Below are 13,123 nucleotides of genomic sequence, written 5' to 3' on the forward strand. Positions count from 1 at the left end.
CTGTCGCATCTGTTCCGATGATGCCACTTTCCAAACTTCTGACATGTCTTCCTTCTTCCTTAACTGAGGTTTCCCACCCACTGTGGTTGACAGGGCCCTCAATGTGTCCGACCCATCTCCCGCACCTCTACCCTCACACCTTCCCCTCCCTCCCAGAACGATGATAGGGACCCCCTTGTCCTCACTTTTCACCCCACCAGCCTCCGCGTTCAAAGGATCATTCTCCACCATTTCCACCAACTCCAGCATGATGCCACCACTAAACACATCTTCCCTTCACCTCCCCTGTCGGCATTCCGTAGGGACCGTTCCCTCCAGGAAACCCTGGTCCACTCCTCCATCACCCCCAACACCTCATCCCCCTCCCACGGCACCTTCCCATGCAATCACAAAGGTGCAACATCTGCCCCTTTACCTCCTCTCACCTCACTGTCCAAAGGCCCAAACACTCCTTTCAGGTGAAGCAGTGCTTCACTTGCACCTCCTTCAATTTGGTGTACTGCATTCGCTACTCCCAATGCAGTCTCCTCTACATTGGAGAGACCAAAGCCGACTGGGTGACCGCTTCCAGAACACCTTCGGTCTGTCCATAAGCATGACCCAGACCTTCCTGTCGCTTGCCATTTCAATACAACATCCTGTTCTCATGCCCACATGTCCGTCCTTGGCCTGCTGCAATGTTCCAGTGAAGCCCAATGCAAACTGGAGGAACAGCATCTCATCTTCCAACTAGGCACATTACAGCCTTCTGGACTTAACAATGAGTTCAGCAACTTCAGACAATGAACTCTCTCCTCCATCTTCACCCCATTTTTATCCCCATTTTTCAATATTCATTTTCATTTTATCATTTTTAATTTTTTTCATTTTATTTTCATTTTTATTCATTGTTTTATCCCCAGCTTTTATCCTATTTTCAATCTTTTTTCCCACCACCGTCCCCTCCTCCCCCACCTCACCCCCACAAGGCCATCTGTCACTTGCTCAAGGTGTTCTTTCCAGAGTGCTTACCCTTGTCCTGTTCTTATCACATACTGCTTTCTGCCCTTAATGCCGCCATCAGCACCTCCTTTAGCCAGTACCGCTACCATTAACACCCCTTTGTCCATGACATCTTTGGCGATCTCTCCTTTGCCTCCACCTCTCACTGGCCTTCTATCCAGCTTCACCTGCTCCACCCCGTTAAAACACCATAAATTTCATCACATTTTTCCTTCTCTTTAGCTCTGAAGAGTCATATGGACTCAAAATGTTAACTCTGTTTTTCTCTCCACAGGTGCTGTTGGACCTGCTGAGATTTTCCAGCATTTTCTGTTTTTGTTCTATGTTTCTAAACTTCCCCATGTTCATCTAATTAACATCTCAAACCTAACTTATCTTTTTACATCAAAGCACCCAGACTAGCAGCCTCTAATTCAATTAAGTCTAAGACACACACACACACACACACACACACACAGAGATACATAGACACATCCCACTATTACTCTATTTTACAATAAATTCCAATAACAGGACAATTATTATATCTTTCTGACACATGGACACAAGACAAAGAGATTGTTAATGGCACTGCTAAAGACTAAAGAAGGTGCTGATAGAGGCATAAAGGTAAGATAGCAAAATGTGATAATAGCAGATCAAGGGTCAGCGCACTGTGAAAGCACAACTGTCATTATCAGCACCTTCTTTAGTCTTTACCACCAGCCTTTACACTCCTTCGGTCTTGTGTCCATGACATCTTTGTCAATCTCTCCTGAGCTCCCACCTATTCCTGACCTTCTATTTTGCTCCACCACCACCCCCCCCCCTCCTCTTGAACAGTATAAACCATCACATTTCTACTTCTCTTTAGCTCTGAAGAGTCACTTGGACTTAAACCGTTAAATCTGTTTCTCTTTCCACAGATGCTGTCAGTCCTGCTGAATTTTTTCAGCATTTTCTGTTTTCATACGTTCCATGTTCTGTTCTGGGTGACCACAGTCATGCACCCCAGAGAACTTTTAATGTTCTATTTGTGTATGAAGTACCACATCTGCAATGATTTGTGCAGATGCCAATTTGGGTTGCCCAGTGGCTTCAGGGGAAAATCAAAGCCAGGGAATTTATGTGAAAAAAAATTCATTAAAATGTTCTGATAATACCTGTAGGTGGTGCTGTGATAGAGGTTTTGCTAATGTTTCAGCTAACTGCAGAAACACCCAGCTACTAACAAGACTGAGTTTATGGTTTGGATTTTCCTTTGAAGAGCCAGCCAATTTTCAGCAAATTAAGAGTATTAAACAGAATAAGTTGGGGAGGTAAAGCCTGCCACCTCAATTTCTGCACTGGAACTTTCCTCCCCAAAATCTACCATTCTCCTTTAATATCTGCTTGCAGCCTATCCTACATACTTAAAATAGAATTAGGTAAGAATGGCCAATATTCCCACTGCATTTCCCCCAACTTCCAGCCCAAACTTGATCCTAAATAAATCAGTCACTATACCATTAGCACTATAAGTAGCATAGCACACTGCCCCCGAGATGGATACTGCAATAAGGATGGCATTTTATTTGATGGAGGAAAAGATTAATTGTTCTTTATCTATAAATTGATTTTAAATAGTTTCCTTGCCATATTTAGTCAGCTTGGCAAAAATTGCTATTGGACTCTAGCAATGGATTTCTCAATGAAAATCCCTCTATTTCTGTTTTGAATAGGACAAGGCTAAATAAGGGGAAGCTAGATTTAGACATTACAGAAGATGTTTGTTACCTATAGGTATGTACTCATTCAACAGAATGTGCAGACCAAGATCATCTAAGAGTTGTCTGTATAGCACCATGACACAAAACTGCACTTTCCCTGCAAGCACCTGGGAAGATATTTCAATGCTTTCTGAAGACCCGCAGCCCACTTCCACCAGAAGAACAGAAATGTCTGTCCCAGCCAATGCCACAAATGCCTTGAGTATCTTTGCACCCGGATCCTTCCAAGTAGCATCTGGGAAACTTTGCCATATTTGTCAGGCAACAGCTCAACCTCCTCTCCTTCCTGATCGGTTTCTTTCTCCTGCCCACCTTGGTCAAATTATCCATCACCCGTTAACCCTGTGACCCGAATACAGCATTCGGTATTGTCTATATACAATTCCACAGGAGAATATCTTAATAGTTTATATGTATTAAATGTTTGAAGACTATGGCATTTAGCAGTAGATTATCAATAATTCCCCTACATTAATTATATTAACAGGATTTCCAACTAAACTTCTTCTAATGTCGACAATCCATCAAATAGATGTCTACATCTGACATGGAGCTAATGAAGAAAAAAAAATGGAGGTGCGATACTCTATCCCTAAGGGTGCTGATAGTGCTCTAGTGAAGAACTAAACAACTCTTCCGTGCATGGAGCAGGTGTATTTTAAGATTAGGACTTGAAACCACAACACCAACCCTTAATCACAAGCAGCTGCCATAAACTGGCCTATAACTGCACAAATCCTCTTCAATCTTACCTTGCCAAGAGGGTTGTTTGGAGTGTTAATGACGATTGCTTTAGTACGCTTGCTGAATTTACTTGATAGTTCAGCAGGATCCAATACCCAGTCAGCACTGGTCATCAACCTTCCAGATACTGGTTTCTGAAAGAACAATAGGTTTTAACTTTGTAATCTGTAGAGAGTATTTCTGCATTGTCCAGTCAACAGGAATCCCTTCCAGCCCCATCCTCCTTATTTGCGCATTTCAATATTTAACTCCTATACTTGCTGTTTGAGCTGCTTAGGAAAGAGATTACTCAAGGTAAGCAAGACAAATGAGCATATTATAGAATGAAATAGCATTCTGTTTATAGACATAATTCACAATATTTATTGCTATAATAGCATAAGTCTTAAATAGTCTTTCAGACAATAAATTTACAATTGTGTGGTGATTTGGAGACAATCTCAAGAATATTTAGGCAGTGTCCCGAGTGCAGACTCTGAACTAAATATAACGCTTAGCAAAGTCACACTGAAAATTTCTGAGAAACTAGCTCTCTAGTTAAACTGTTAACTGTTGTTTCTATAGCCTGATGGATCTTCTCACAAAACTGTTTGAGTATGATCAGTCAGTGCTAAGGGCAAAAATCATACTGTGGGAGTCTTTAGATTTCCTAACCCAACTTGAAGAACTGCAGGATCTTATCTCATGTAAAAATCCAAGTTTTTTATCTTATCTCAAAGGTAGCAATTTGAGAACATCAATGTTCGACCAGAAGCTTGTGCCATGCCCTCACTAGTGTACAAGGTCAGCTTTTGCGTACATTCCTGGCTAGTATCAGAAAAAAAACATTTGCCAATGTGGATTTTAGAATCACAGTGTTCTAGACTTGCATAATTTAATTATACATTTTTTTTCAGAATTCTTCAAAGTTTTTTGAGTGTTCCTTCACTGAGTGGAGAATATCAGTCATGGTTTATTCAACTTGGTGCTCTTTTTACGCAAGGCTAGAAATGAAAACTTAAATGTACTAGGAGAAGCGTGAACTGTACTATCATCCTAATCATTAAGCTAAACAAGTCAGCAGTTGCCATCAGTGTGATTTGGCTGCACAGACTCACCGGATGCAACAGGATACACACTGGGTGACCACCTGCCATTCGCACCATTGGTTCATAACAGTCAAAGTAAGGTTCAATAATAATCACCTGTTTTGGAGCAGAGAAAGTAGTTTCAATCAAGGGTGGGAATCCCGGATTTTTTCCCCCCCTTTCCTAACTAGGCATGCTGCTGCCGCCCAGCACGATGCTGAGAACAGCCCACTTAGCACAGATTAGAAATCAAATCTGGTACCTTCTAGTCTGTATGGCTGAGTTACACTTCCAATTTACTGGCTGAGCCACCAAAGGAGTGGAGAGGGGTGATTTTCATTAGAGATTGGTCATTCAATTTTACCCATTAGCTGTGGTGTTGTGAATGTTTTTTCTTCTGCATTGGGTGATTCAGCTTTTACTTTTATAGGTAGTTAAGAATTATTTAAAAAATGAGTGAAAATAAATTGTAAGAGCTAACAAGCTGAACAAAGTAGTCTATGGTATAAAATATACAAGCAATCAATATTGTTAAGCTACATTGGATAGCTCCAAGTGTTGCAAGAAGGTAATGACTTTGTTCATTTATTATCTGAAACATGACCAACTATAGGAGATGTTGAGGATCAGAAGCAAGGTGCGAGTTGTGCTAAACACCAAAGTTCCACCATAAAAAAAGAGCTTGTTTGAAAATATCCTCAGGATCGAGGAGATAATGAACCAAGTAAATTGACATGGGAAGTTTCAGCTGCGTATCTCTCTATCACTTCCAGTAATAATCTACAGTGCATTTATCTCAGTTGTTTCTTTACTAGAAGCTGGGTTTGTAAAGCCATGAGATGCAACTAAAGGAAGGAAACTTTATTGAATTGATAGAATGTAAAACCATCTTTTGTTTCCTCACAGGATCAGGCTCTGTAAGCCCCTGCAAGTAGGGACTCCCCGTGATGTTAATCACACATTTTCTCTCTTCAAGTACCATGTCCTAAGAGGGCATTAGTGACCATGAACTTCCATGTGTTGGTCCATGGTTATGCTTGGCAAGGTACTGCAGTGATTTGCTCTTGTCTTCTGCAGGTTCTGGCTGACCAGGAGACTTTCCCGCTCTTACTGCCTGCCATAGACCTATTGGAAATATTTGTAGGTTGGCAATCAACTTGTTTGGCCACATTATAAACCCATCTTCCACTCCAGGACTTGATGGCCACAGGACTCGAACCTGGAGCTTCTGGCTCAGAGGTAGGGACACTATTCATGGTGTCACAAGACCTCCTGTTAATCATACTAATTTAAAACAAAAATATTTGATTTTTAAAAGAAAAATGCACACGGATCACACACTATGCAATTTTTTTTACAGGAGATCAAAAAATAGTTTTGGGCAAATTAAAGCAGCCTTCATTAAACACATGCATGCATAATAAATGAAATTGGACTCAAGTACAATCCAATAATTAGGAAAGTTTAATTTAAAAGCTTGGAGTGCCAACTTAGAAACGGTTGAACAGTCATGAAAATCTCTATAAAAGTTAATACTATCAATACCATTCTGCTTTGCTCTAATGAGTCTAACTTTTCTGGGACATTGACAATTTCCACCTACTTCATCTTCATCATCAATTAGTGCCTGGAAGAAACAGAACAGGGCCTCATATGCTCCAACCGTCACCAGCACCTCAGTGAATGGATCAATGTCTTGTCCCAGTAATTTCCCAAAGAACTTTGCTAGGATCTTCACCAATGGAGGGTGACCCTGAGAGGATGCAGAGAGAGCAAGAAAGAAAGAAAGAAAGAAAGAAAGAACAATGTATGAAGCATGATGGAAATGTGACACATTTTTACTGAACCCATAAATGGAGGGTCTAACATCAGTTAAGCTAGATTGCACCAGAAATGACCATTACATTGTAAAAATATTTTATTGGTCAGTAAATTCTTTAAAAATGTTGAAAAAATAAAACTATAATTTGTGTAATGTAGTGTTTAGAAACAAAACATATTTTAGATTCGTTTGCACACAAAAGCCAGCTTGCCTTAGTCTTATAACCATTGGTCGAATTCAGAATCAATTTTGTTCAGGACACGGGCAACATGATGTACGTTTTCTTAAAACTTCTTGCCTTGAATTTTACCGTTTATTAAGTCACTTTAGAGGGATCAACCACAGTGTACACCATTATGTGTAGGCCAGACTGGGTGGTAGATGCCCTTCCTTGAAAGACATCAGTAAATCAGATGGGTTTTATGACAGTCCAGCTTTCATGGTCACTTATTCTTGTTTGAGCTCATAAATGACCAATTTCACAACTGCCTGTTAAGAATTGAATTTATGATCTCCTGATTACTAGCCCAGGACCATAACTGTCACGCCCTCACCAGATTTTAACTAGTGGCAGTCATAACATGGTCACTTTCTGCCCACTTCACTTACTTATGGCCCTCAGGAGGTCCATTACTGCACATGTCTTTGCACATGACTTCACAGCCCTGCCAGAACCAGAATTAATATAGGGGGAAGAGATAGGTAAAAAATCTAACAAAGTAAAAATAAACAATTGTAATTGCTTTACCATAGGCCTGTGAGACTGTTTTTGAGTTTGTCATTCTTATAAGTTTTATATAGCCTTTAATGCAGAAAAAACATTCCAAAACTCTTCACAGAGGCACAAGAATAAAGGAGAGATTTGGAGCAGTAACCAAAAGCTTGGTTGAAGAGGAGGCTTTTATTAAAGGTCTTAAAGAAGAATAGGGAATAGAGAGGCAGAGGACGTTTAAGAAGGAAATTCCAGAGATTGAAACATAGAGAGTCGAAGGCATGGCTGGCAATGGTAGCAAAGAGAGAGGGAAAAATTCACAAGAGGTCAGAGGCAGAAGAAAGGAGAATTTGGGGTAGAACTTTGGCAATTTTAGAGCTGGAAGAGATTACAGAACTAGGGAAAACTGAGACAACGGAGTAATTTTAATATGAGGAATGGAAATTTGAGGAACTGGGGAACAGTTGTGAAGAAAAGGGGGTGATGGGCAACCATGACAGTGTGAGATATAGGATGGGATTTAATGAATTATACACTTGCATCTACAATTTGCACCGGAAGTTTACATAATTTTTAACATCAAAAATTGATAACGTTAAGATTAATTTTGAAGTACATTTATTGACATGAATATTTACCATCTGCAATAAATCAAGATATTTCCAACATACTGACTTTGGCCTAATCTCTGGTGTTAATGCCATCAGGAAACCTTGCCTGAGATGTTTGCAACAAGAAACAGAAGGATTTCCTATCATTGAGCTGAATCTATCCATAAGATATTTTAGCTGAAGCATTACACTCTCTTTGTGGAAAGAAAGAAGAGGTAGAGAGAGATGCAGGGAGAGTATTCCAGGGCTGAGTCGTAAGCAACTGAAGGCACCAAGGGTGGAGCAATTAAAATTGGGATGCACAAAAAGTCAAAATTAGAGGACTCAAAGTGTTTTGGGACTGGAGGAGCTTATAGGATAGGGAGGGATTTGAAAACAAGGATGAGGATTTTAAAATCAAGACGTTACTTGACTGGGAGCCAATGTAGGTCAGCAAGCAGAGGGATGATAGAGGAATGGGACTTGCTGCAAGTTACGACACAGACAGCAGAGTTTTGGATGACCTCAAGTTTACAAAAGGGTAAAATGTGGGAGACCAGTCAGGAGTGCATTCAAATAATAGAGTCTAGAGGTGTTGAATGCACAAATGTTGGTTTCAGCAGCAGATGAGCAGAGAAAAGGGCGATAGCACAAGTATGAGGTCAGAAGCTCATCTTGGGATGAAATCTGACACCAAGGCTGTGAACAGGCTGGCTTGTCAGGCTATTGCCAAGGAGAGAGAGAAGGAGTTTGTAGCTAAGGAACAGAGTTTGGAGCTGGGACCGAAAACAATGGCTTCAGTCTTCCCAATATTTAAGTGGAGAAAATCTCTGCAGGATTTATGTTGGATAAACAGTCTGATAATTTAGCAACAGTGGAGGAGTCGAGAAAGGTGGTGGTGAGGTAGACCTGGGTGCCCTTAGCGTACTGGTGAAAACTAATGATGTGCCTTCAGGTGATGTCGCTGAGGAACAGTTTGAAGATAAGAAATAGGAGGGGGTCAAGAAGAGATTCTTCGGGAACACCAGGGGTAATGCTGACAGAGCAAGAAGATAAGACTAATTCAAATATTAGACTCTTTTCTTCCCTTTTTTAAATTTTCTCTCCATCTTTCCTATAGGTACTGACTCTTGTCTGTCCTGACCACTCTCTGTCTGTCATCTTGTCCAAGTGACCATCCTTCATTTATGAATCTAGGCAGTGAATGGTGGTAATTTATTGAACTGCAAAGCCTGATTCTATTCTGACATGTGCTTCACAAACACCTTCCATCAGAAGGATAGCAATTAGAAGCAGGAAGACAAGGTGATCTTCCTATCTCTTGCTCAGAGGTGCTGAGGCAACTCTAATGACCTATCAGATATACTCAAAATAGATTCTGTATCTTCTCTATATTATCCACAGTGGTGTTTTTACCCATTAGACAAGCGGTGGAGGTATATGTCTTTTCAATTCACCATCATCCTATCTGTCAGGGTTCTTGTAGCCACTAGCCATATCCATTTCAACACGGATAACATAGGGAATGAATGCCTCATCAGCAACGACTGAAAAGGTCAGCACAAAAGATTTTTCATTATCACCTGGCTCAATGAAAAAGTCAGTGGGTTGTTAGAACTGATACTCAGCATTCCATTACTCTGCTCAAGTTGCATTATCAGAATGAACATTTACCAGAGTGTTAGCTAAAAGTACTCCATCAGAGCGAACAAACTTTTGAGAGTATCTCTTTATAATGTTACGGTACATGGCTCATCTCGAAATGCATGATAAAACTGCTCTTCAAAGTTAGTTCAATAACTGCAGTGCACTGAGTAATCCTATGCTTTGCTGCATTAACAAAATAAATACTCACAAAAGCCCTGGTGTACTGGTTCAGGTCACTGTTTATGGCCCTCGTGAAAGCTTCTTTTACAAAATTTGGAGGTGAGAAGTCAGGAAATCCCTGCCCCAGGTTGACAACTGGATGATTAGCAGTAAGCTGTGTAAATTCTATCCTGAAAACATTGGAAAGAAACTTACATTAGAAATCTTTTTAGCTGTTTCCACAACCCTTTCTGTGGTACTACTCAGCACAACTACCCTGCTACAAGGGGGAGCAAGTCATTAGCTACCAAGATACTATGGCAATTCTGCCAATAGGTCCAGGAATGGCTGAAGTAAACCAAATCTCATATTTTTCTCCTTTTTTTTTATTCTGTCTTGGGATGTGGGTGTCACTGGCAAGGTAAGCATTTGCTGCCCATCCCGAATTGCCCTTGAACTGAGTGGCTTGCTAGGGCCTTCACAGGGCAGTTAAGAGTCAACCACATTACTACATGTCTGAAGTCACTTTTCCGCAAGACCAGATAAGCAGATTTCCTTCCCTAAAGGACATTAGTGAACCAAATGGGTTTTTACGACAATTGACAACAGCTGCCATGGTGGGATTTGAACCCATGTCCCCAGGGCATTAGTGTAGGCCTCTGGATTACTAGCCCAGTGACATTACCACTATGCCACCATCTCCCCTCATTTTGCACCTGCTCAAAGGCCAAATGAGCTGCTGTGGCACTCACCATTCATCCTTAGCTGCAGTTGAAACATACTGGGAGCTAAATTGTGCAACACATAAAAAACAGGCACGATTAACCTGTGCCCATTAAAAGAAATGCTGGTAGCATAGTATCACAATATTGATTTGCTAAGCACATCTGCAAAGAGCTCAAAACTGGTACTTGTTAGCACTAGTTAAAGCCTGCCTGTATTGCTTAAAACTAGCCCTCACCTCTTAAAGGGGCGGTGCATTATGGATGGAGCAGGTGCTGAGAATCCACAAAGCAATGTGCATGCAGTCAATGTACCCTACACAACAAGGAAGCATGCAAACTGAGCAATCCAAGGTTCTCGATCCACCTGCATGTCTCTGATAAGAGAAAATGAAGTTAGCTTGCTTTGAATAGAGAGCCTCAGTAATGTCCTTTGGCAACAGTGAGCAGCAAATTGCGAGGTGTTGCTAATATCTCCTGCACCAGCCTGGAAGGCATCAGACATTTAAAAGCTCATCGCCACAGTCACCTTCACAGCCACTGGCAATGTAGTCCTTTCCCCACTTCAAGGTTGGAGCTATGGCGGCAGAAGTTGGCAGATGTCAGAGAGGATTGCTCTAGCAAAGCACAAATGTCTCATATTGTTTCTTACTGAGGGTTAAATAGGAAAATTGCTGTCTGTACACACTGGGCAGATATGGCCTCCTTCAAAGCGCCCTTCTTCCCTTCTGGCCAGCTTGTCCTGCTCTGCATAGCCTCTTCGCATTCTCCTAGCCATGCTCAGTTCCAAGAGGAATGTCTACTGAGTGCATGCATATCTAGGAGGAACAAGTTGTGCAGGAGCCTTGAAGTGAACAAAACATACTTCAGCACTTGTCAGCCCACTCCCTGTAGACTTTTAAAAACTTAACACAATGATGGAAAGCACCAAAAACATGAAGAATTTTAGCAACAACCAGAAAAAAATAACCAGCAGTTCAGCTGTAAGTTGTTGATGATTCCTTTAAATAGCACCCGGGGGCAGTGGGAGGGATGGGAGATGTCCTTTCTACTGTTTAACGCATGTTCAGCTATGCGAGCTTAAGTGAGGGCATCTCCTGGACCGTGGAGCTGCAACATGGCAGCGCTAGCATCAAATCAGCATTGCATGTTGACTGATGCCATAATCTGCCCTGTATACATATTTCCTAAAGACTTTTAGTGTGCGCCCTGACACCTGTACTGAGATGGTGTCCAGCATGATTTGCATAACAAGTATGTGTGCACATGCCATAAATGCTATTTTGGATCTCTAAACAGCCAAAGGATGGATGCTACCCAGCCCAATTTCTTGCCCATTAAGTTTTTTTTAAAAAAAGATAATCTATAACTTTAAGAAAAACACATTTGAAGCAATCCTAAAAAAATACTGAATCATGAAACTGTATGGGTTTTCATAATATCAGCTTTGCATTATCAATTCTTAAGAGTGCACAATGTGAAGAATCTTACTACTGCCACAGCAAAACGTATTGCACCATGATATTCTATCCACTGATATCTGACAGCAGGCAAGGTTCCTCAATGTCTTTTTGTAGTCAGCAAATTACCCCCATAAGCAAAACATCAATTTACCAAATATTCTTGTCTAATCCTTCAATTCTCCGAGAATGTATCTGTTGGGACATCTTTACCTGAATAATGTATAGAGAATAGATTTTATTTACAGTGGCCAAAAAACACCAAAATCAAGCAATTCAAATGAAAAACACAAAACCACAACAAAAAAATCAAGTTAACCCTTGTATATGGTCATGATGCTATTCTAAAACAAAAGCTTGGATCTCTTATAGAGGAAACAAACTTTCACAAGCAAATGGGATTTTAGTTAATACTGAGGAATTATGGAAAAATACAGGTGCAGAATGACTGTGTAAATAGTATATTCAGTTCAATATAGCTAGGAGAGAGGAGGTACTTGCATTTTTTAGGTATAGGAGGTCACCCACTCAATGCAAAATAGTTTAAATGCGATGAAGACATAAAGGGATCTAGTGGTGCACATTAACAAATTACTAAAATAGCATTTCAAGTTAACAAGGCCATAAATGTGAAATCAAAACATTGGGCTTCATTTCTAACGGAACAAAATTCAAATGTAGAAGTTATGTTAAACTTTGATAGGACCTTGGTTAGACCACAGTTGGAGTACCGTGCACAGTTCTGGCACTGGAAAAAGTGTTAAAAAGGTTAATTAGGATGATTTAACTGAGATATTACAACTATTAGGAAAGTCTGAACAGGCTAGGCTCTCTTCTCTAAACAAGAGATGATTGAGAAGTGACTTTAAAAGGGCTGGCATACAGATATTTGCACTTATAGAGAATCTAAAATTTGGGACCATAAGTTTAAGATAGTCACTGATAAATCCAATAAGAAATTCGGGTGAAATCTTTTTGCCAGAGTGTAAGAGAATGTTGAGCTGGCCACCACAATGAGTAGTTGATGCAAATAGCTAGCTTCCCCTTAAATGCATCCATGCTAAGTACATGAGGGAGAAAGGAATAGAAGGATATATTAATAGGCTGAAATGATGTAAGATGGGAGGAAGCTGGTGTGAAGCTTAAGTATCAGCATAGACAAATTGGTCCAGTTTTGGTGATTTATTTGCAATGTTGTTACAGAAGACAGCAGATCTAGGCAACAATCCACACATCAGTTGGAACGGATGGTAACAAATTATCTGAATATCTGATACAAAATGGATACATAAAAGGTATGACAAATCTTGGGCCAAACCTTCACAAGCTCACAATGTCAGTAACAAAAAAACTTGTATTTACACAGTGCCTTTCATGTCTCCAAAGTACTTCATAGTTAATAAATTACTTCTGAAGCATAGTCACTACACCACTATTGTTACGTAGATAA

The 13,123-nt window shown here is 40.5% G+C and overlaps 1 protein-coding gene across 10 annotated transcripts in view; it reads right to left on the reverse strand.

Annotated features, from left to right (window-relative positions):
- Positions 1–13,123, reverse strand: part of LOC121281013 (kynurenine--oxoglutarate transaminase 1-like) — a 37,505-nt gene that overhangs the window by 16,932 nt on the left and 7,450 nt on the right. For 7 of the 10 annotated variants that reach the window (XR_005943791.1, XR_005943790.1, XM_041193564.1 and 4 more), the window contains 5 exons: positions 11,828–11,886; positions 9,541–9,682; positions 6,165–6,314; positions 4,592–4,678; positions 3,503–3,628 (listed from right to left, as the gene is read on the reverse strand). Coding sequence is in view for 8 of the 10 variants with exons in the window: in XM_041193564.1 (XP_041049498.1) it covers positions 3,503–3,628; positions 4,592–4,678; positions 6,165–6,314; positions 9,541–9,682; positions 11,828–11,886 (564 nt within the window). In the remaining 2 variants the exon portion in view is untranslated. Of the gene's footprint in view, positions 1–3,502; positions 3,629–4,591; positions 4,679–6,164; positions 6,315–9,540; positions 9,683–10,452; positions 10,591–11,827; positions 11,887–13,123 lie in introns of all 10 variants that reach the window. The other 3 variants (XM_041193567.1, XM_041193566.1, XM_041193565.1) reach the window with 2 other exon arrangements.

This window comes from Carcharodon carcharias, chromosome 8, assembly GCF_017639515.1.
Source record: "Carcharodon carcharias isolate sCarCar2 chromosome 8, sCarCar2.pri, whole genome shotgun sequence".
Lineage (NCBI taxonomy): Eukaryota > Metazoa > Chordata > Chondrichthyes > Lamniformes > Lamnidae > Carcharodon > Carcharodon carcharias.